Source organism: Garra rufa, chromosome 7 (assembly GCF_049309525.1).
Source record: "Garra rufa chromosome 7, GarRuf1.0, whole genome shotgun sequence".
NCBI lineage: Eukaryota > Metazoa > Chordata > Actinopteri > Cypriniformes > Cyprinidae > Garra > Garra rufa.
In genome coordinates, this window is record NC_133367.1 from 1682408 (window position 1) to 1705511 (window position 23104).

Sequence of the window (23104 nt, forward strand, 5' to 3'; positions counted from 1 at the left end):
AAAATATATCAAAAAAGTATATATCAATTCTGAGAAAAAGTCAGAATTGTGACTATATATCTCAGAATTGCGAGTTCATTTCTTAAAATTACGATTTTTAACACAATTGCGAGTTTATAACGCACAATTCTGAGAAAAAAGTCAGAATTTTGACTATATATCAGAATTGCGAGTTTATTTCTTACAATTAGGATTTTTTAACAGCTTAAATGCGACTATATCTCGCAATTCTGAAAAAAAAGTCAGAATTGTGACTATATATCTCAGAATTGCGAGTTCATTTCTTAAAATTACGATTTTTTTAACATATAGTCTAAATGTGAGTTTATATTTCACAATTCTGAGAAAAAGTCAGAATTGTGACTATATATCTCAGAATTGCGAGTTCATTTCTTAAAATTACGATTTTTAACACAATTGCGAGTTTATGACGCACAATTCTGAGAAAAAAATACAGAATTGTGACTATATATAAGAATTGCTAGTTTATTTCTTACAATTAGGATTTTTTAACAGCTTAAATGCGACTATATCTCGCAATTCTGAGAAAAAAAGTCTGAATTGTGAATTTATATCTCAGAATTGTGAGTTTATCTCTTACAATTAGGATTTATTAACATAGTCTTAATGCGAGTTTATATATTCACTGCAAAAAAAGTTATTGCACCTTAAAATAATTTGTTACCTCTTTGATTAAATTTTTTTTGTTTAGTCAACTAAAGTTTTCACTTAAATTAACATGAAGTAACTTAAAATTTTGAGTTGACTAAACTTAAAAAAAATTAAGTTGGTGTGGTAACAAAGGATTTTTAGTTAAAATAATTCTTTTTTTAGTGTTGCAATTCTGAGAATAAACTCAGAATTGCGAGTTTATCTCTTACAATCAGGATTTTTTAACATATAGTCTAAATGTGAGTTTATATCAATTCTATAGAAAAAGTATATATAAATTCTGAGATATATCAAAAATATATCAAAAAAGTATATATCAATTCTGAGAAAAAGTCAGAATTGTGACTATATATCACAGAATTGCGAGTTCATTTCTTAAAATTACGATTTTTGACACAATTGCGAGTTTATAACGCACAATTCTGAGAAAAAAGTCAGAATTTTGACTATATATCAGAATTGCGAGTTTATTTCTTACAATTAGGATTTTTTAACGTAGCTTAAATGCGACTATATCTCGCAATTCTGGAAAAAAAAGTCAGAATTGTGACTATATATCTCAGAATTGCGAGTTCATTTCTTAAAATTACGATTTTTAACACAATTGCGAGTTTATAGCGCACAATTCTGAGAAAAAAGTCAGAATTTTGACTATATATCAGAATTGCGAGTTTATTTCTTACAATTAGGATTTTTTAACATAGCTTAAATGCGACTATATCTCGCAATTCTGAAAAAAAAGTCAGAATTGTGACTATATATCTCAGAATTGCGAGTTCATTTCTTAAAATTATGATTTTTAACACAATTGCAAGTTTATAGCGCACAATTCTGAGAAAAAAGTCAGAATTTTGACTATATATCAGAATTGCGAGTTTATTTCTTACAATTAGGATTTTTTAACATAGCTTAAATGCGACTATATCTCGCAATTCTGAAAAAAAAGTCAGAATTGTGACTATATATCTCAGAATTGCGAGTTCATTTCTTAAAATTACGATTTTTAACACAATTGCAAGTTTATAGCGCACAATTCTGAGAAAAAAGTCAGAATTTTGACTATATATCAGAATTGCGAGTTTATTTCTTACAATTAGGATTTTTTAACATAGCTTAAATGCGACTATATCTCGCAATTCTGGGAAAAAAAGTCAGAATTGTGACTATATATCTCAGAATTGCGAGTTCATTTCTTAAAATTACGATTTTTAACACAATTGCAAGTTTATAGCGCACAATTCTGAGAAAATGTCAGAATTTTGACTATATATCAGAATTGCGAGTTTATTTCTTACAATTAGGATTTTTTAACATAGCTTAAATGCGACTATATCTCGCAATTCTGAAAAAAAAGTCAGAATTGTGACTATATATCTCAGAATTGCGAGTTCATTTCTTAAAATTACGATTTTTAACACAATTGCGAGTTTATGACGCACAATTCTGAGAAAAAAATACAGAATTGTGACTATATATCAGAATTGAGAGTTTATTTCTTACAATTAGGATTTTTTTTATCATATAACCTAAATGTAAGTTTATATCTCGTAATTCTAAGAAAAAAGTCAGAATTTGTGTATCACGCAATTCTGAGAAAAAACCTGGTTATCTAAACCTGGCCGTTCCCGCCATTTCCTGACATCAAGCCCAAAATGCAACATTTTGGCGCCAAACCATTTTATTAATTAAATGAAACCTTTTCATGTGATAATTTTACTATACATTTACATGACTAATGAGTCGTTCAATCTGTCTGTCTGTCTGTCTGTCTGTCTGTCTGTCTGTCTGTCCAGCTAAACCTGAATAGACATTTCCCACCATTTTCCTGACACCAGGTTTTCTTGTTGTTTTTTAAATTCCTCAAATCCTCTGAACCTGCTGTAGCTCAAATGTTGTTTTGGCTCACCAGTCTTCACTGTACTCATATTTCACTTCGCTATGGTGGCGCTGACTGCATTTCAAGCGGAATAACAACACTGCACCTGGATTGTCCAGACATGAATTCCATGCCAATGGCAGTTGTGAACACAAAGAACCTGTAGCATTGACTGTAGCGGCAATGTGGAGAAATATTTAACTTTAAGTTACATTTTAACAACTAAACCTCCAAAACAATGTCCCGTTTATTTACTAACCTCAACAGCAGAATTTCTAATGCAGTTCCTATATCATTTCCTACAAATAAGCACACTACACTGCATCCTTTAGGCAGCAGCTTCCTGTTACACCTGACAGATGGATACTGATGGCTCTTTTGTTTTACTATTTTTAGTTTTAGTTTTTTACTTTACAGGTTCGCTTGTCTCTTGAACAACTGAATTATATCATTCTGTCCTACCTGGCAATTATTTCCCCAACTTCCAGTGCAGCTTTGAACACGTTTTGGCTGTAATGAGAAAGATTGTATTGTCTGGACTCACCTGCGCGCTTCGGCTTTCCACTTCCTAGTGAATGTTTGCCTAGAGGGAGGATCTGTTTCGATGTTTCGAGGGATGCCCAAGTTGGGGCTGGGCCAAATTGCTTGACAGGTTCCTGCGTCTAGCCAATCAGGACACAGGTGTCTATTATAAGTAATTCTGCAATTTTTACCAATCTCAGTAAATTTTACAGTCCTTTTCTTCACTGCATCTTTGAACCACTGCTTGGGTAAGTTAAGTTTTTTTTTTTCTTAAATCTTAATTTGTACTTTTGAAATGTTTTTGAAGAGTAAGATTTTTTCCTTTTTTTTTTTTTTAAGTCTTATCTGCTCACCAAGCCTGAATTTATTTGATCCGAAGTACAGTAAAAACAGTAAAAATTTAAAATATTTCTTACTATGTAAAATACCTGTTTTCTATTTGAATATATTTTAAAATCTAATTTATTTGTGATTTCAAAGCTGAATTTTTATTGAATTAGTATTCTGATTTGGTGCTTAAAAACATTTATTGTTATTCTTATTATGTTGAAAACAGCTCAGTAGAATTTTTTCAGGTTTCTTTGATGAATAGAAAATTCAGAAAAACAGCCTTTAACTGAAATAGAAATCTTTTGTCACATTACTTACATCACTTTTGATCAATTTAAAACATCCCTCCTAAATAAAAGCATTCATTTCTATAATTTCTTTACCAATTCTTTTCATATAAATGCTATCTTTGGATCTTTCTATTCATCAAGGAATCCTAAAAATTGTTTCAAAAAAATTTAATAAAACATTTCTTTAACAGCAAATCAGAATATTAGAATGATTTCTGAAGGATCATGTGAGTGATGATGCTGAAAATGTAGCTTTGATCGCAGGATTAAATTACATTTTAAAATATATTCAAATAGAAATTAGTTATTTGAAATAGTAAAAATATTTCAAAATTTTACTGTTTTTGCTGTACTCTGGATCAAATAAATGCAGGCTTGGTGAGCAGAAGAGACTTCTTTAAAAAACATTAAAATCTGACTGTTCAAAAACTTTTGACTGGTTGTGTGTTTATACATGTATGTATTCATTTCTAGTGTCTAGACTCAGAATCAAGGTTCTTGTGTTTTTATATTCCTACTATGTAGTCAAAATATTATTTAAGAATATTTGGGGTTATCTAAATTTTGTTCTTAGACTCTTTAAATTATCATCTTAATTTTTAGATAAGAATAAATGTTTTAAAAAGTCTCCAGACAGCTTAACATCATCTCAGCATTTGCACTGCAAATAAATAAAATAAATGTAAAAAATAAATTAAAAAATAATAATAAAATCCACCAGTGGGATAAAAAAAAACATCTTAATTCAAAGGGAAAACAAGATTATTTTTACCTGCCCCATCGGCAGATATTTTGTCTTGTTCTTTAAGAAAACTTCTAAGAAAACAAGACTTTTGTTACTTGAGAAATCACTACTTTTCAAGTAAATGTTTCTTGATTCAATGTTTAGATATTTATAGAAAACAAGACAAAAATACTAAGCAAGAAGGCGAATCAAACAAGCTTCTTGCGTTTTTATAGCACTCCGATGTTTTTTGGGGGCAAAATATTTCCAAATGTATGTGGTCACATCTGTGAATACAAATCATGTAAATGAATCCCCCAAACTTGCCTCTGCTTGTCCGCTGTTGAATGAGGGGGGGATGTGAAAACACTGAATGCTGAAATCCATGACTTTGGATGTAAACTACAGCCATTGTCACAAATTAGATTTCGGATGGGGTGTCATGTTCCCGACAGATTGTCGTCCATATGCGGCTTGAATGCAAAGGCGATTTTAATCGACGTCTGAGCACTGTAACTAATTTCTACCCCTTTCAGAGAAACCCTCAGGGCATAAAAGAACCCCCTGCACCAACTGGCCCAAAACCAAGTCATGGACATGGCTTCACATAGACCTTTGTCTAGTCCAACTGATGATTTTGTCCAGTGCATTTGTGAATGAATAGACATGTTCTTCAGCCTTGGTTAAGAAGGTTCACTTCCTTCTCCACTAGCTCCTACATGCCCCTTTTTTTAATTTAGACAACATTTTAGAAGACATTATCTTGTCTGGTGATCTTGTGGTAAACACCTCTGGCGACTCCTGCAACAGGTTCTTCCACTTGTAATTGCTTTAAAGTGATTCAAGTGATTCGCAACAGCTTTCTAAGACAAAAATAAAGAGTGTGTCACTGTATGTGTTGACAACTGCATAAGATAGTCATTCACAAATGTATAAACCTCACGCCTGTCTGCAGTAGGCATGGCCAGAAATAAGCTCTTTATATTTATTATATTCATCATTCCATGTAGATTTGCATTTCTATTTTACAGAAAGCACCATTAATTTGGCTCTTTAACATTTGACAGGCATCATGAAGGTTGCATCTTTCAACATCCAGAGATTTGGGAAATCAAAACTCTCAGATCCGTTCGTAATGAAAACCCTGGTCAAGGTGAGGCCCGTCCACACGTGCAGAAGGTCCACAGTCATCTAAAATACATGTGAAGCATCACATTTTACAGTGACTTTACTCTTGAATCAGTGATGTTTATGTCTGATTAATGTCTGAAAAATGAAAAAAAATGAAAGATTAATCCTTCACGGGAGGAGCTGCATGTGCGGCACGACAACGATAATGATTTGTTTTCATGTCGATCCCTTTCTCCAGATAGTGTCACGCTATGACATCATTGTTATTCTCGAAGTGGTGGATTCTAGCGGACAGTCAGTGGATGATTTCCTCGAAGAGCTGAATAAGTGAGTCAACAGGTGTGTGTTTTTTTAAGTAAAACCCCGTTATTACTTGACCATAGTAACCATGACTGGCTGCTCCTCAACAGGTTCAACAAGACCCATCATTACACCTTGGAGATCAGCACACGCCTGGGAAGAGGAAATTACAAAGAACAGTTCATGTTTCTTTACAGGTAACTGTCGCATATTGAAAATAACTCTAACTTTTCAAATCAGGATAGACGCCATTTGGAATTTAAAATGGATGAAGAACCATCCTCTAACATTCCCATCAGGTTCCAGTGATGTTATAACCAAAAACAAAATGTCCTAGTATGCAAGTTTTTTTTTTTTTTCACTTTGTTTTTTACATTTTTGTCTGTTTTGGAAAGATGTTTTGTCAGCTAAACAATTAGCATGCTGTTAAACAGTACTAAACACACCATATTCTGTCCCCCGCGGTCTTATTTTTATTCCCGTCAAAAATTAAACATGGCGAAATTACTCTATATGTCTGCTGAACAATTACCTGTTAAACAACAGTACAATCCATTGGACACACCAAACTTCAGTTCCCTCCCAGTCTCATTTTTATTCCCGTCAAATATTATGGCGGAATGGCGCTATATTACCTTAATAACATCTAGCCTATGTCTGAAAGTGTTTTATGTTTTATCAGCTGAACAATTGGCATGTTGTTAAACAACAGATGGCTACGATCCATTGAATTCGCAATACTTCAATCCCTCACGGTCTCATTTTTATGCACCTCAAAATTTAAACATGGCGGAATGGCGCTAAATATGTATGTCTGCAAATTCCTGAGGTTTTGTCAGCTAAACAATTGTTAAACAACAGTTAAATCAATTGAACGCACTGACCTTCAATTCCTCAAGGTCTTGTTTTTATTCTCGTTAAAAATTAAACATGGTGGAATGGCCCTATATTTACGTCTAGATATATGGAAATTTCTTGTTTTTCATCAACTGAACAATCGGTTAAACAACAGTAGCCTACAAATTCATAAAACTTGCCGTGCTTTCTCATTTATATTCCTGTCAAAATTTAAACATGGCTGAATGGTGCTAAATGCACTTATTAACGTCTATATGTCTTTAAATTTATTATGTTTCGTCAGCTGAACAATCAACAGTTAAACAACAGTACAAACCGTACGCGATACTTCAATCCCTCACAGTCTCATTTTTATTCCTGTCAAAAACTAAATATGGCGGAATGGCGCTATAAATACTCTGAATGAATCTAAATGTCTGCAAATTTTGTATGTCTGATAGATAAACACATGACTATCTATATTAATATCTGTATTAATAGCGCTTATTTTGAATTCAAAAACTCGTTCACTTTTACGTCGTCTTAAAGGCACAGCGTATAAAAACCATAAAAACATAAAACAGTCTGTTTAATTCTAAAGATTAGACAGAGGGCGATAAAAGGTCATAAAAATACATTTATGACTGTATAAGGACATAAACTGTGTGCTGATATTATACGTTAGCCTCAGTGAGGCAAATGGCATTTACTATTGTTTTTTTACTATCTGTTTTAAATATAAAGGGACGACCTGGTGGATTTGGTTGGGTCCTATCAATACAAAGACGATCAGCTTGGAGATGAAGATGCTTTTGCCAGAGAGCCGTATATTCTGCGGTTCAAATGTCATAAAACAGGTACAACATATCATCTAACTTCATGGGTCAAAGAATCGTTTTGATGAATTTGGGCTACAAGGAAATGCGATCTGATTTGTATTGTTTCCTTGTATTGTGTTGTGTAATAATTCCCAGTTTATGCAGTTGACAGTTAAAAACAACTAAAACATAAACGTCACCAGCTAATTTTTGTTAATCGCCGGGTTGGGCTGTGACAAATGGTGACTGTGTGGAAGCAAATTATCGTAATTATTGTGAATTGTGTTCGTGTCACGTTAGAGTTGGAAGATTTGGTGCTGATGCCCGTCCACACCAAGCCTGAGGATTCAGTGAAGGAACTTGACGAACTCTATGACGTGTTTCAAGATGTCAAGAAGAAATGGAAGACTGATGTATGCACACAAATTGATGACAATCAACTACTAAATTCAGTTGGATCACCCAAATGTAACATTTACTCACCTTTAGGCCATCCAAGATGCAGATGAAATGGTTTCTTCAGGTTCAGGTTAGGAGAAATGTAGCATTAAATAACTTGCTCACTGCAGTGAATAGGTGCCTTCAGAATAGAAGACCAAAAAGCTGATAAAAACATCACAGTAATCCACACCACTTTAGTACATTAATTTATGTCCTGAGAAGTTCAAAGCTGCATTTTTGTAAAACAAAAGCAAATCCATCTTTAAAGCATTCCACTGGAGAAAGCAATATAGATAGATGAATCTACATTAAAGGTTAAAAACATCTTAATGATATATTGTGTGGATTAGTGTTTTGTTTTTATTAACTGTTCGAACTCTCATTCTGACGGCAGCCATTATCTGAAGATCATCCATTTGTGAGTGTTTTAATGATAAATTTCTCCAAACCTGTTTCAATGAAAAAACGTAGGTACATTTTGGATGACCTAAAAGCCTTTTCTTGATTTGTGGGTGAACATAAGAATATATATACATATAAAAAGTAGTTTATGAAACAAAAACATGTGCATATCCATACAGAACATCATGATTTTGGGGGACTTCAATGCCGATGGCAATTACGTGTCTGAGGAAGAAATGAAAACAATCCGCATCAGGAGCGACGAGAACTTCCATTGGCTGATCAAGGATGATGAGGACACCACAGCTAGCACCAGAAATGACAACACCTACGACCGGTAATTAATTACACTGTAAAAACCAAATAAACACGATTTTAAATCATTCCCATTAATGTGCCATGTTCCTCCACAGGATTGTGGTATATGGAGAAGATATGCTGAAAGCTGTGGTTGCGAACTCCGCAAAACCGTTCAACTTTCAGAAGGCCTACAAGCTGACATTTGAGGATGTAAATACTTGTATATAATCACACTAAACATCAAAAACATAAGTTATTACTGTACATTTATATCTAATCTCTTCACAGGCCGTAAAAGTGAGTGACCACTATCCAGTCGAGGTGGAGCTGAAGAGAAAACGCAAGCAGCTTAAACGTAAACGCAAGGCAGATGAAGAGGAACAGGATGACTAAAAACGTGACCAAATGAAGATGAAAATTAGGACTCCGGAGATCGCAATTTACAGATGAAGAAGTTTTATGAACATTTCCGCACTTCTGGTTACACACGACTTACTTGAAATGTTTGGATATTGTACACTTGTTTTGAATGTCATATGAATGTTGCACAGTCAGTCGAAGACATTAAACATCTTAAATCAAAATTTACAGTCATTACAAACTTTATTCCTTAATGTTTTCTTTACAAGATCAATATAAAGCAACTACAAAAAAAAAAAAAAAAGAGAGAGAGAGAGAAAGAAATAAGTCGTCCTTTTATGATGCTACCATGGACACTAATCATAAGTTGGCGGTTTGAACGGCAAGCAAATATACACTAAAACACATTCACTTCTTCCCAGACTTCTTGATTCCTCCTCCAGCTGCGGAAAGAACACAAAACAATTGTTCATGAACAAATGACAAAATTGCACAGAAAAATTGCTAGCTAAAATCGGTCCTTACTTAAAGGTCCTTTTCCAGCAGCCTTGGCTTTCAACTGTTCCATTGCTTTCTGCTCCTCTTTCTGTTTTTGTTTGAAAGCCATGTCCTCCTGTAGGAAAGTAAAACATGTACAAAGCGTTCTTCTAAATGTTCATACCCCGGTCGTTTCTGTTCTCTAGTCAGTCATGTTTATGTATAAACAACAGAAACCCGGACTTACATCATCCACGTCCTTCGACTGCTTCTTGGGAGCCTTCAGGGGTTTCTTTTTACCTCCTGCGTGGATATTTTGATACCATTATAACATACATAATAAACTAAACAATAAACAGCTTTAACATAGATTACGTTAAACAAGAGAAACCCAATATCGAGTGGAACCCATTCATTTCAACGTTGTTAATATCGTCGTAAATATAAAGATTAGCAATTAAAACGATTACAATCTGTAAAAGCATCATGGTTTTATTCCGACGCGATGAAACGCTCCTGTTTAGCGTTTGCAATTTATTTCATTTTTACCTTCTCTTCCAGACATGCTTGCTGCTCAGATTATTTAGCTAACGTTAATGCTTTTTTCCGCGCTGTCAGGACCCCAGTGGTTACCCGGATGTAGTGTTCCCTTTCGAGTGCCTGATCATTTTGGCGAATCGGTTGAACTCGGTTCAGCTGATTTGATTCTTTCGAGTCGTTTAGGTCCTGGGAGATTCGATTGTGTTCGATGTCGTCTTGTTTGTGTTTCTAATATGTGGCCCTGGATCACAAAACCAATCGTAAGTAGCATGGGTATGTTTGCAGCAATAGCCAAAAATACATTGTACAGGTCAAAATGAACGAATTTTCTTTTATGGCAAAAATCTTTAGGATATTAAGTAAAGATCATGTTCCGTGAAGAACTTTTATACCATAAATATAACAAAAACATGTCTTCATCTGGACAACTTTAAAAGCGATTTTCTCAATATTTAGATTTTTTGGCACCCTCAGATTCCAGGTTTTCAAATAGTTGTATTTTGGTTCTATCCTAAACCATACATCAATGGAAAGCATATTTATTAAATATATATGTATATTTAAAAAAAATGACCCTTATGACTGGTTTTTGGTCCTCACGGACAACCTCATGGTTTAATTCCCAATCTTAAAATATCCACAGTGTGTTAATGCAAAAACAGAATCTTATTAAAGTCAAGTGACTTGCAAATGATTTGCGAATCGGTTCATTTGAATCGTTAAAAAAAAGATTCGTTTGAAAGAAGCAGCAGCTAGCGCCTGAAAGAAATACGTTCATGCCGCAGGATGACATTTCAGGAAATTGGACATATATTTAATATACTATGCAGTCTGTAAACATGAAACATTGGTGACCCTAACCAAAAACGTCACGAAACGGAGAATCGCTGGTATGAGTTTTGTTGGTTTATGTCTTGAAATGAGTTCAGTTCAAGTGTAAACATCATTTGCCGACATTCGCTGACATTAGTAGTTCATTCATTAGCTCGCAAATCAGTTCAAATGTATTTTTTAATAACAGTTTCGAGACCTATAAACTCTTATAACAACAAAATCACCGCCATACGTATTTGAAACATATTTATTTTTCTGTAATTCACTTGTGAATATCTAACATGGACAACTTTAGTTCTTGTTGTGTTGCTGACTTACTTAAAATGCGAACTGAATTCGAAAGTAGATATAAGTGAATGCCCTATTTAGTCTATATAACTTCCCTATACACGGTTTTATGCGTTCTTGTAGCCATATAAATGCAAATAAACTAGATATAGCATCTTTGGTATCATCTTGTTTTACAAATATTACTTATAAACTGATAGCACACGTACATCTCCATTTACATCTGCAAGACATCAGTGTTTGCTGATCTGTAATTCGTCTATAGGACGTTTCCTGTCAGATGTTAAATAGATGTTTATTAGATGTCTTCGAGATGTTTATGATTCAGAATGTATGTAAAACTGACATCTTACATGTTTGTACACAGCAGATGCTTTCCAGATGAAGAGATTTTTAACAGACACCTTGCAGACGTATGCGTGCTATCTTGCACCAATCATCTCATGAAGTCCATATGTTTTAGTATATTTACAGGTTGTATATTTGACGTCTGTCGACTCCACATGAGGCTCTTCAATGAGGTTCAGAGGGAACACTATATTTCCAAGCAGCTATGTCTCCACATGTCTCTACCGACACCCGGTGTCTGGTCCGGTCCAGTGGAGCCTCCACAGAGCTTATTGCACCCAGCAGCAAAGCCCGAAAGATGAGCCGAACAAGATTACATCTGTTAAAGAGCGCACAGCATCTGCGTTATCATACGCAGGAGACCTGGGAAGGCAGTGGGGACAGAGTGCGGTGAAAACCGCAACAGTGACGGTCAACTACTGGTGGGCACGCTATGAGGAGTTTGTCGGGCTTAATGAAGTCCGAGGTGCTCAATCCAAGGTCACAGAGGTAACGTATGGCAAACGAAACATAACCCTGATAGCACAGGTACATCTCAGAGACGTCTATTGGACGTCTATAGGACGTTTCCTGTCAGATGTCAAATAGACGTCTATTAGATGTTTTTAAGATGTTTATGAATTAGAATGGCTGTAAAACTGACATTTGAAAGACATCTGTCAGATGTTTGTACACAGCAGATGCTTCCCTGATCAAGTGATCTTTAACAGACATCTTGCAGACGTGCGTGTGCTATCTGGGAAAAGATACACCTTTGATTGGCTACTTTTACATCCCTTATAGCACACATAGATAATGGAGACATCTATTTGATGTCTAATTTTACATCTGCAAGACATATTAATTAGAGTGTTTGCTAATTTGCAATTCGTCTACAGGACGTTTCCTATCAGATGTCTATAAGATGTCTTTAAGATGCTTATGATTTATAATTTATGTAAAACTGACATCTTACAGAGGTCTTTTAGTTGTTTGTACACAGCAGATGCTTTCCAGATCATGTGATCTGTGCGTACGTGTGCTATTTGGGTAGTAATTGGATTAATGGTTCAGTCGGATTGAAAATCTTCACATAAATAACTTGATTGAGCTTGATCCAAATTAAATTACGATTAGATTGGAAGCGGCGGTGTAGACCTGAACTATTTCAATTAATTGGAAAAAATTAAGCATGCAAATGCTTTAATTCAGCTATCTTCTCAATCAGATTCAAAAACTCCTTTTGGATTCATTACGATTGACCAAAAATTAGTGCATATACGTTCTTGATATTGGAGTAATTTAAGTAATTTTTATAAATCCTTATAATCTGATTCATATTTTGCTAATAGGCTGAAAAGGCCTTCATGGTTGCCAGAGGAATCGTCAAAGAAGCTCATGCCAGCCTGGAGGCTCTCCAAGTTCGGCTGAAGGAAGTGAGGGACCGTTTGGACCGCGTGTCTCGTGAAGAGGCACATTACTTAGAGTTAGCAACACTGGAACATAAGTTACTGCAGGTGAGGTGGACCTAGTAAGGTACGTAGATAGATTACACAATCTCAATTTCTCTAACGTTTCTTTCATTTGCAGGAAGAACGACGTCTCAAAACGGCCTATGAGAATGCCGAAGAAGGCGAGCGAGAGAAGTTTGCGCTCTTCTCCGCTGGCGTACGAGAAAGCCACGAGAAAGAGAGGACCAGAGCTGAACGTACCAAAAACTGGTCCGTTATTGGATCGGTATTGGGCGCGGTCATCGGCGTAATGGGCTCCACTTATATAAACCGTGTACGTTTGCAGGAACTCAAGAGCTTGTTGCTGGAGGCCCAGAAGGGACCGGTGAGTCTTCAGGAAGCCATCAAGGTCCAGGCTAGCATGCACAAAACGCAACAAGACGAACTCAGCATCCTCATCGACTCACTCCGGACAACTTTGAAAGGTAGCGTAGAAGGCGTGAAAACAGTCAAACCAGCATTTGTCCCAGCAGCGGCTGCCATTGTTCATCCATCCAGTGCCTCAGAAGAAGCAATCCGAGAGATTCTCCACCACAGCCAAAGAGCCCAAGGGCTCATTGAAAGCCTCAAACCCCAGCTGGAGCAGCTGGAGGAGAACGTGGGGAAGGTTGAGACCGAGCTGCAGGGGGTCAAGACCACACTGCAGTCCCGTGCCGTGGAGAAGCCCGTCATTCGTACCCGAGACACGCAGCTCTTTGTATGCGATACAGAGACGGTCGTTGAAGGCCTCGGTCGAACTGAGAAAAGACTGGAGGCGCAGATCAACAAAACAAGTCTATACAATACAGTCCTGACATGTGCTGCCTTTGCTGTGACTGTGCCAGTTCTGTATGTATTGTTGAAAGGTACTTGAAAAGTATGCAGCAATGTGCACTTTAGGGGCCGATTAATACACTAGAGATTTAACTAAAGAGTACAGTTATTGACCATGGTTGTAAAAGATTGATTAAATATTGTCAATACTATATATTATTGTTGTGCCTACATTCTTTGTGTTCTTTTTAACTCTCTGTGCATAATTTTGAAAGAATTTATAAGAAATTCTTGAAACAAAGAAACAGCACTCATGTTTTTTCCAGAAAATGTAAAAAATGTAGTTTGTCCCTTACGAAAATTAACCATGGTTTTACTACGGTAACTATGGTTTAACTATGTTTTTTGTAGTGAACCATAGTAACCGCAAAATTAACTATGGTTTTACCATAGAACTTGCAGTAAAACCATGTTAACTACAAAGTTATCTATGGTTTTACTACAAGAACTATGGTTTTGTAGTAAAGTTTTTGAAGTAAACCACTATGGTTTTACCATAGAATTTGCAGTAAAACCATGGTAACTACAAATTTAACCATGGTTTTACTACAAGAACTATGGTTTTTGTGGTAAAGCCATAGTGACCACGGAATTAACCATGGTTTTACCTTATCATTAAGCAGTAAAACCATGGTAACTACAAAGTTTACTATGGTTTTACCATACAATTTGCAGTAAAACTATGGTAACTACAAAATTAAACAATAGCATTTGCAGTAAAACCATGGTAACTACAAAATTAATGGTTTTACTACAAGAACGCTGGTTTTTGTAATAAAACCATGGTAGCCACAGAATTAACTATGGTTTTACCATGGCATTTGCAGTAATACCATGGTAAATACTAAGTTTACCATGGCTATTTCTATACAATTTGCAGTAAAACTTTGGAAACTACAAAATTAAACAATAGCATTTGCAGTAAAATCCTGGTAACTACAAAGTTTACTATGGTTTTACCATACAATTTCCAGTAAAACTATGGAAACTACAAAATTAAACAATAGTATTTGCAGTAAAATCATGGTAACTACAAAGTTTACTATGGTTTTACCATACAATTTCCAGTAAAAATATGGTAACTACAAAATTAAACAATAGCATTTGCAGTAAGTCCATGGTAACTACAAAATTAACCATAGTTTATCTAGAATAACCATGGTTTAACTATTGTATTTGTAGTAAAACCATAGTAACTACAAAATTACCCATGATTTTACTATAGCTTTTGGAGTAAAGCCATGGTAACTACATAATTTACTATGGTTTTACTACAAGAACCATGGTTTAACTATTGTATTTGTAGTAAAAACCATAGTAATCACAAAATTATCCATGATTTTACCATAGCATCTGCAGTAAACCATGGCAACTACAAAATTAACTCTGGTTTTACCATAGCATTTGCAGAAAATCCATGGTATCTACACAATTAACCATGGTTTTACCATAGTATTTGGAGTAAAACCATGGTAACTACTAAATTAACCATGGTTTTACCACAACAACTATGGTTTTTGTAGTAAAATCACAGTAACCATGGAATTAACTGTTGTTTTACTATAGCATTTGCTGTAAAACCATGGTAACTAAAACAATAACTGTAGGTTTACTACAATAACCATGGTTTACCTATTGTTTTTTAGTAGTGAAACCATAATAACCACAAAATTAATCATGGTTTTACCATTTCATTTGCCGTAAAACCATGTTAACTACAAAGTGTTCTATTGGTTTTTACCATAGAATTTGCAGTAAACCCATGGTAACTACAAAGTTAACCATGGTTTTACTACAACAACTATGGTTTTTGAAGTAAAATCACAGTAACCATAGAATCAACTGTTGTTTTACGATAGCATTTGCTGTAAAACCATGGTAACTACAAAATTAACTGTAGTTTTACTACAATAACAATGTTTTGTTGTAAAATCAAAGTAACAAAAAAATGAACCATGGATTTTATACAGAATTGACAGTGAAACCATATAGGCTAACCACGAAATATTTCGTTTAATATTAGTTTATTCGTTTATTATATTAGTAGTTTGGCACTTATGTGACTCTAAACTGTGGATCCAACTGGTTCATTTTATTTAAGGCAAGATATGAACTTTACCTCTCTGTAGTCTATCGCCTTGTCTAGTTCTATCAATCCTAACATGTCCGTCCCTTTCCACGCGTCAAACCAATGAACGTTTAGGTCGGAATGACGCTTTTGCCACCGAACCAACCACAGTGTTGAGACGCTCTTCCTCAATACATATTCATAGCGCTTCGCGCGCTTTGTGATCACGTGCATTGATTTCGCGCGAAAAATCAGTCTTCCCGGGAAAAAGCAGTCTACAGACGTGCTGCTGTACGAGATAGACACGAGAAGATGGCGGTGAGTGTATTTGTGTATAATAACTACGTATATAAAAACAAATCGTTGTAATGTAGTTGAAATGTGTTTTAAGTTTGCAAACGCTTTGAAAAATTCATGCGAAGCGTGCATGGCTTGTCTAGTAAGAGTGTCTAGTAAAGTTAAAACGTAAGTCAATGATGTAACTTAATACAATAAACGTTATCCAATAAATATGCTTTTATGTTTACACATACGTTGTGATTTTAACTTGAAGTCTCTGTTATATATTTTTATTCTGACTTTAAGCGTCAAATCATTTCATTTATTAAAAAAGTCTTTTAAAACTATGTAAATATGACGATTTTTTGCTTTTAGTTTAAAACTGACATATGTCATATTAATATAAATGCATTAAAATACTGTATTTTGAAGAGGTTATGTCTGTCTGAAAGGCCCCACGTGGGTAAAACTAGTTTCTTTGTTGTGGTTCAACGGTTGTTACAAGTCATAACTGACCTTTCTTAAACAATATTATTGTAAAGTTTTAATGTTTAACAGACAAATCTGCTTTTTCGAAGTAAATCGATTGAGTACGTTTTGGTATTATTACCTCAGTTTATTTAGTTAAACATGTTACATCCATTTTTCACATTGACTTTTAAACTTCCTTCATAAGTTCTACTATGAAGATTTTCATTTCATACAACACTGATGTTGCTTTTCCTCCAAAACAGGATTCATCAGAGTCGCTTCACATGGCCACCAGCCCCAGTCGCGGTTCTCGGCGGGGCGACCTTACATCCAGCCCTGGCAGAGACCTTCCCCCCTTTGAGGACGAGTCCGAGGGGATTCTGGGAGACAATATTGTCGATGAAGAGGATGGAGACGGAGAAGAGCTGATTGGAGATGGGATGGAAAGGTTAGAGAGACCGTACTTCTTCATGCGACTTGGTCATTCTGGATGTAAACATAGCTAACAAGATTTGATTTCTCCCCCGACAGAGACTATCGTGTGATCCCAGAACTGGACCGTTATGAAGCGGAGGGTCTGGATGAGGATGAAGACCTCAGTGAGCTTTCTCCCGGCGCTCGGGCGGAAGCAGAAGCGGCTATGAGACGGCGTGACCGAGAACAGGGCCTTGGTATGGGCCGCATTGGACGCGGACTTCTTTACGGTGGGTGTTTCAGTCACTGAATAATAATAGTAGCGCAAGCCACTCAAGAAACATATTCTTAACCAGTGTTGTTTTATGATGCACAGACAGTGAAGATGAAGACGACAAACGGCCTACAAAGAGGCAGCGGGTTCTCGCGGAGAGGGCAGCCGACGGCGTCGCGTTAGACGGCGAGGATGAGGAGATGATCGAAAGCATTGAGAACCTGGAGGACATGAAGGGCCACACGGTCAGGGAATGGGTTTCAATGGCCGCCCCGCGACTGGAGATCTACCACCGCTTCAAGAACTTCCTGCGAACGCATGTGGACGAGCACGGACACAATGTGTTCAAAGAGCGCATTAGTGATATGTGCAAAGGTGGGTGGTGCACGGTTTTTCTGGAGGAAGTGTATTGTTTATAACAGTGATTTTTAACTTATTTTACGATCTTCACAGAAAACAAGGAGAGTTTGCTGGTGAACTATGAAGAGCTAGCGTCTAGGGAGCACGTTCTGGCTTACTTTCTGCCGGAGGCTCCTGCTGAGATGCTGAAGATCTTTGACGAAGCCGCCAAAGAGGTGGTGCTGGCCATGTACCCCAAATACGACAGAATCGCACACGAAATCCACGTCCGCATCGGCAACCTGCCATTGGTGGAAGAGCTTAGATCGCTCAGGTACGAGAAATTGCACTTCTTTTTTTTTTTTTTTTTAACGTTCTTTTAAAGAAGTCTATTCTGCTTACCAAGCCTGCATGTATTTTATTCAAAGTACAGCAAAAACAGTACAATTTTGAATTATTTTAACTATTTAAAATAGCTGTTTTCTATGGAAGCCGCTTCCGCCTCTGCGTTAAATTTTAAAAAAGGTTCTTTTTTTTCTCAGAATTGTGAGAGATAAACTCAAAATTGTGAGTTATAATGTCAGAATTGAAAGATATGAACTCTCCATTCTGAGAAATGAAGTGTGATATAAACTTGCAATTCTTTGAACATATATATATTTTTTGCGATTTTTATAACTCGCAATTGCAAGTTATCTTACAATTCTGAGAAAAAAGTCAAAATTGCGAGGTACAAAGTTTCAGTTGCAAGGAAAAAATCTCACAATTCTGACTTTATTTCTTACAGTTTTGAGTTTATATCTCGCAATTTTGACTTTACAACTTGCAGTTGTGGGTTTATATCTCACAGTTCTGAGGAAAAAACAATTGTGAGATAAAGTCACAATTGTGTGGGGGAAAAGTCAGAATTGTGAGTTTATATCTTGCAATTTTGACTTTCTGACAATTGTGAGTTTAAATCTTGTAACTGACTTTATTTCTTGTAATTGTGAGTTTATATCTCACAATTCTGATTATTTCTTACAATTGTTAGTTTATATCTAGCAATTCTGACTTTATAACTCGCAATTGTGGGTTTATATCTCACAGTTCTGAGTAAAAAAACTCAGAATTGCAAGATAAAAGTGGAATTACCTTTTGGCTTCCATAGTTTTCTATTTGAATATATTTTAAAGTGTAATTTATTCAGAAATCATTCTATTCTAATATGGTTATTTGCTGTCCAAGAAACTATTATCATCATCAATATTTAAAACGGTTAAACGGTACTTTTTTTTTTTTGTCAGGATTCTTTGAGTAATCGAAAGATCCAATGATCAGCATTTATCTGAAATATCTGAAGATTTTGATTTTTATAACATCATACACTGTACCATTCAAAAGCTTGAAGTCAGTATAATTTTTTTTTTTTTTTTTTTGGAGAGAAATTGTAGAAATTAGTTTACCATTTATTTAGCTAGGATGCTTTTAATTGATCAAAAGTGATGATAAAGACATTTATAATGTTACAAAAGATGTTCTATTTGTCATAGAAACCTGGAAAAATTCTGCTTTCAAAATAATAATGTTTCTTGAGCAGCAATTCCGCATATTAGACTGATTTCTGAAGGATCATGTGACACTGAAGACTGGAGTAACGATGCTGAAAATTCAGCTTTGAAATCACAGGAATAAATTACGTTTTAAAATGTATTCAAATCGAAAAATGGCTATTTTAAATAGTGTAAATATTTCAAAATGTAACTGTTTCTGCTGTACTTTAGATATATGCAGGCTTGGTCCGCAGACTTCTTCAAAAACATTACAAATCTTACTGTTCAAAAACTTTTGACTGGTAGTGCATATATTATTTATTTGCAATTTTATTAATTTATTTTGTTTTTACCTACAGGCAGCTTCACCTGAACCAGTTGATCCGCACCAGCGGTGTCGTGACTAGCTGCACTGGAGTTTTGCCGCAGCTTGGTATGGTGAAATACAACTGTAATAAGTGTAACTTTATCTTGGGACCCTTCTTCCAGTCCCAGAACCAGGAGGTGAAGCCAGGCTCTTGCCCCGAGTGTCAGTCGCTCGGTCCGTTTGATATCAACATGGAACAGGTGTGTGAGGAAAACATATCTGTGTGGTAGTGTAATGCTTTTGGGTGAATAGTTAAAGAAAATTGTGGATTTACCGTTTTTTACCATTTTTGAGTGATTCATCTATATTAATTTTATCCGATCCAAACTGATTTGAACAGTTGATTAATCAAACTTTAATCTGGTTTATTCAATAACAAGCAAATACATTTCCGATCAAAATGATCTTTGCTTTCTTGCTTATCTGCTTATGTAAATGTCCTCGTAACAGACCAGCTTTTGCCATTTGTTGCCATAGCAGCAGGAACCAGCTGTTTCTTTTTTTTCTTCTGATGTTAACCGAGGTTATTGCCTCTCACAGACCGTGTACCAGAACTACCAGCGTATCACCATTCAGGAGAGTCCTGGGAAAGTCGCGGCAGGCCGCCTGCCTCGCTCCAAAGACGCCATCTTGTTGGCTGACTTGGTGGACACTTGCAAACCCGGAGACGAGATTGTGAGTTAACTGACCCTAATGACTGTAATATACACCAATTCCCTTTTACTGAACTTGCACTTGAAGCTTGAAGTGGATTGATTTATTACAGACAACAGTTTGGATGAAGTTGACTCTTAATTTTAGACTTCAAAACCTCTTAAGGCGTTAAGCATGCTAATTTGTGTCTTAAAACATAAATAGAAGACTATAAATTTTATAATATTAAACATAAATTGGCAATATAGAGCAGTATTAAGATAAATATGCAAATAAAAATACCCCCTAAAATTTGAACCTGTAAATATTTCAAAAGTTATCGATATTAGCATTTTGTGTTACTTCTAACACTATTGGTGCATATTAGTAATAATAATAAAAAAAATACTCCCTTAAATGTGTATTCATAATTTGTTTTTCACTATATAACATTCAAATAATATTTCCATTTATATTTAAATATAATATGCCCTCCAAAAATGTATTTTGGCTGGAGCTCACAAGAATCTACCACAGCAACTATGATTTGTTTTATAACACTTGTCAATGTATCAAATGTTAGAAGTACAATATGTCCATCTAAATGCATATTAAAATATATTTCATTATATAATGTAAATATTTAAGTATAAATATAAATAAATATTCCCTTTCTAAACTATGAGTTTTGACGGAACTCACAGGGATCTACCACAGCACTAGATTTTTTCTATAATATTTATGTAACCGCAACTATATTTAAATTATTTAAAATTAAATATGTAAATAAAATATGCCCTGAAATTTGGACCTGGAAAAATGTAAAACTTACTTCTAAAATAAAAAAAAATACTTCTAACACTATATCACTTATATAAGTAATAGTTAAAGAAAATACACTTCCTTAAATGCGTATTAATATATTTTTTTCACTATACTACATAAAAAAAAAAAAAAAAGCGTCATATATATTCAAATAAAATATGCCCTCCAAAAATGTATTCTTGCTGGATCTCACAAGAATCTACCACAGCAACTGTGACTTTATAATCTTTATATCAAATGATATTCAATTAAAAATGTCCATCTAAATGCATATTTGCATATTTTTCCATTATGTAATGGTGTAAATAATATTTAAATATAAAGGAATATTCCCTCCCAAAAATGTATTATTTTTAATGGAGCTCACAGAAATCTATCACCACAGTTAGATCTTTTTATAATGTTTATGTAACTACAGTTATTTTAAATTAAGTTTGTATAAAGTTATAAATATTAACATTTTGTTACTTTTACCACTACAACTGTATCATTTGTTTATAAAATATTTTAAGAAAATACACTTGCCTAAATGTGCCTAAATGTGTATTATTTAGTTTTTTACCATATAACATTTCAAACAATTTTTCCGTGAATATCTTAAGATATACCCTCCAAAAATTATTTTTTGCTGGAGCAACTATGACTTTTTATAACATTTCTATCAATATATCAAATAATATTAAGGTAAAATGCCCATCTTAATGCATATTTACACTTTGCCATTATATAACATTGGAAATAATATTTAAATATAAATAAATATTCCCTCCCAAAAATGTAATGTTTTTGAGGGAGCTCGCAGGAATCTACCACCACGGCTACATCTTTTAATATTTCTATCAGGACAATTAAATTAAATAATATTCTAAGTTAAAGTACGTAATATGTCTATCTACATGTGTTCATGCATTTTATTCAAATTTATTTTGTATATAATGCTTGAATATCATTAGTAACTCTCAGCAATCTACACCAACCGCTCAAGATATTTATATCACTATAACTATTAAATAATATTCAAGTATAATACATCTCAAATATGTGTGCTTATATTTTTCAACTGTATATCATTGGAAACATATAAAACGATCTCTGGAATCGATTCTAAGCTTAGTCTTTTACAGCAGATGGCGCTGTAGGCTACTTTTTAACCACCCACTCAAATGCTCACGAAGAAGAGAGCTTGTGCATTCAACGAAGTAATTTAAGTGCTTGCGCATCGATTCAAGAGAGAATCGCAACGCATTTGGAAAAATCGCAGAACCAATCCCTAAATCTATTTATCTCGACAGACCTAATATATTTAGATAAAATATAACCTCGAAATGATTTGTTTTTGCAGGAGCTCACAGGAATCTACCACAACAACTACGACGGCTCTCTCAACATGGCCAATGGCTTCCCCGTCTTCGCCACTGTAATCCTGGCCAATCACATCGCCCGCAAGGATGAGGGCGTGGCCGTGGCGGAGCTCACCGATGAAGACATCAAAGCCATCATGGCTCTGTCCAAAGACGAGCGCATTGGCGAACGGGTGAGCGATGGACGCACATTAGCTGGAGTATGTTGACATGTCTCCAAATTAACCTTAAATTCCCTCCAACAGATTTTCGCAAGTATTGGTCCTTCCATCTACGGGCACGAGGATATCAAACGTGGTCTGGCGCTTGCTCTGTTTGGCGGCGAAGCTAAGAATCCAGGTATCCTGCTTGTTTTCCTTTCACTACTCTTAAAGGAACACTCCACTTTTTTTGTAAATAGGCTCATTCTCCAACTCCCCCCGAGTTAATAAGTTGATTTTTACCGTTTTGAAATCCATTCAGCCGTTCTCCTGTTCTGGCGATATCACTTTTAGCATAGCTTAGCATAGATCATTGAATCCTATTAGACCAATAGCATCACGTTCAAAAATGACCAACGAGTTTCCATATTTGTCCTATTTAAAACTCGACTCTTCTGTAGTTATATCGTGTGCTAAGACCGGTGGAAATGCAAAGCTTCAATTTTCTAGGCCGATAAGATTAGGAACTACACTCCCATTCCGGCGTAATAGTCAAGGAAGTTTGCTGCCGTAATAAGGCCGAAGCAGGAGCAGTAATACCACGCAGC

At 35.2% G+C, this 23104-nt stretch overlaps 4 protein-coding genes across 5 annotated transcripts in view; 3 read left to right on the forward strand and 1 right to left on the reverse strand.

The window, feature by feature from the left end:
* Positions 1-5486: 5486 nt before the first annotated feature.
* Positions 5487-9089, forward strand: LOC141338398 (deoxyribonuclease gamma-like). Its single transcript, XM_073843934.1, has 8 exons — positions 5487-5567; positions 5784-5872; positions 5956-6042; positions 7427-7539; positions 7801-7913; positions 8523-8680; positions 8757-8853; positions 8932-9089. Exons 1-8 carry the CDS (start codon positions 5487-5489, stop codon positions 9034-9036), a joined length of 843 nt encoding a protein of 280 aa, XP_073700035.1. The 3' UTR covers positions 9037-9089.
* Positions 9083-10126, reverse strand: LOC141338400 (translation machinery-associated protein 7). The gene is made up of 4 exons (XM_073843935.1): positions 10030-10126; positions 9728-9783; positions 9529-9616; positions 9083-9446 (listed from the first exon to the last, which is right to left on the reverse strand). The coding sequence occupies exons 1-4, from the start codon at positions 10043-10045 to the stop codon at positions 9412-9414; spliced, it is 195 nt and encodes a 64-aa protein (XP_073700036.1). The 5' UTR covers positions 10046-10126; the 3' UTR covers positions 9083-9411.
* A 647-nt stretch (positions 10127-10773) lies between these two features.
* On the forward strand, positions 10774-13947 carry LOC141338397 (mitochondrial potassium channel-like). 2 transcript variants are annotated; one of them, XM_073843932.1, is made up of 4 exons: positions 10774-10910; positions 11606-11979; positions 12822-12986; positions 13060-13947. In XM_073843932.1, exons 2-4 carry the CDS (start codon positions 11659-11661, stop codon positions 13831-13833), a joined length of 1260 nt encoding a protein of 419 aa, XP_073700033.1. In that variant the 5' UTR covers positions 10774-10910; positions 11606-11658; the 3' UTR covers positions 13834-13947. The 2 variants fall into 2 exon arrangements, with proteins under 2 accessions (XP_073700033.1, XP_073700034.1); XM_073843933.1 differs by having other exon boundaries at positions 10786-10910; positions 11617-11979.
* A 2183-nt stretch (positions 13948-16130) lies between these two features.
* Positions 16131-23104, forward strand: part of LOC141338918 (DNA replication licensing factor mcm2-like) — an 8310-nt gene continuing 1336 nt past the window's right edge. The window contains exons 1-9 of the mRNA XM_073844531.1: positions 16131-16179; positions 16875-17059; positions 17143-17315; positions 17402-17674; positions 17753-17972; positions 19530-19737; positions 20078-20212; positions 22338-22529; positions 22602-22695. Coding sequence (XP_073700632.1) covers positions 16174-16179; positions 16875-17059; positions 17143-17315; positions 17402-17674; positions 17753-17972; positions 19530-19737; positions 20078-20212; positions 22338-22529; positions 22602-22695 — 1486 coding nt within the window. The 5' untranslated portion in view covers positions 16131-16173. The remainder of the gene's footprint in view (positions 16180-16874; positions 17060-17142; positions 17316-17401; positions 17675-17752; positions 17973-19529; positions 19738-20077; positions 20213-22337; positions 22530-22601; positions 22696-23104) is intronic.

Coding starts and splice junctions, on each gene's coding strand:
- LOC141338398 (XM_073843934.1), top strand. CDS start 5,487: ATGAAGGTTGCATCTTTCAACATCCAGAGATTTGGGAAATCAAAACTC. Junction 6,043..7,426: donor CAGTTCATGTTTCTTTACAG/GTAACTGTCGCA, acceptor TTAAATATAAAG/GGACGACCTGGTGGATTTGG. Junction 8,681..8,756: donor AATGACAACACCTACGACCG/GTAATTAATTAC, acceptor GTTCCTCCACAG/GATTGTGGTATATGGAGAAG.
- LOC141338400 (XM_073843935.1), bottom strand. Junction 9,617..9,727: donor AGTCGAAGGACGTGGATGAT/GTAAGTCCGGGT, acceptor ACTTTCCTACAG/GAGGACATGGCTTTCAAACA. Junction 9,447..9,528: donor TGCTGGAAAAGGACCTTTAA/GTAAGGACCGAT, acceptor TTCTTTCCGCAG/CTGGAGGAGGAATCAAGAAG.
- LOC141338397 (XM_073843932.1), top strand. CDS start 11,659: ATGAGGTTCAGAGGGAACACTATATTTCCAAGCAGCTATGTCTCCACA. Junction 11,980..12,821: donor CTCAATCCAAGGTCACAGAG/GTAACGTATGGC, acceptor TTTTGCTAATAG/GCTGAAAAGGCCTTCATGGT. Junction 12,987..13,059: donor TGGAACATAAGTTACTGCAG/GTGAGGTGGACC, acceptor TTTCATTTGCAG/GAAGAACGACGTCTCAAAAC.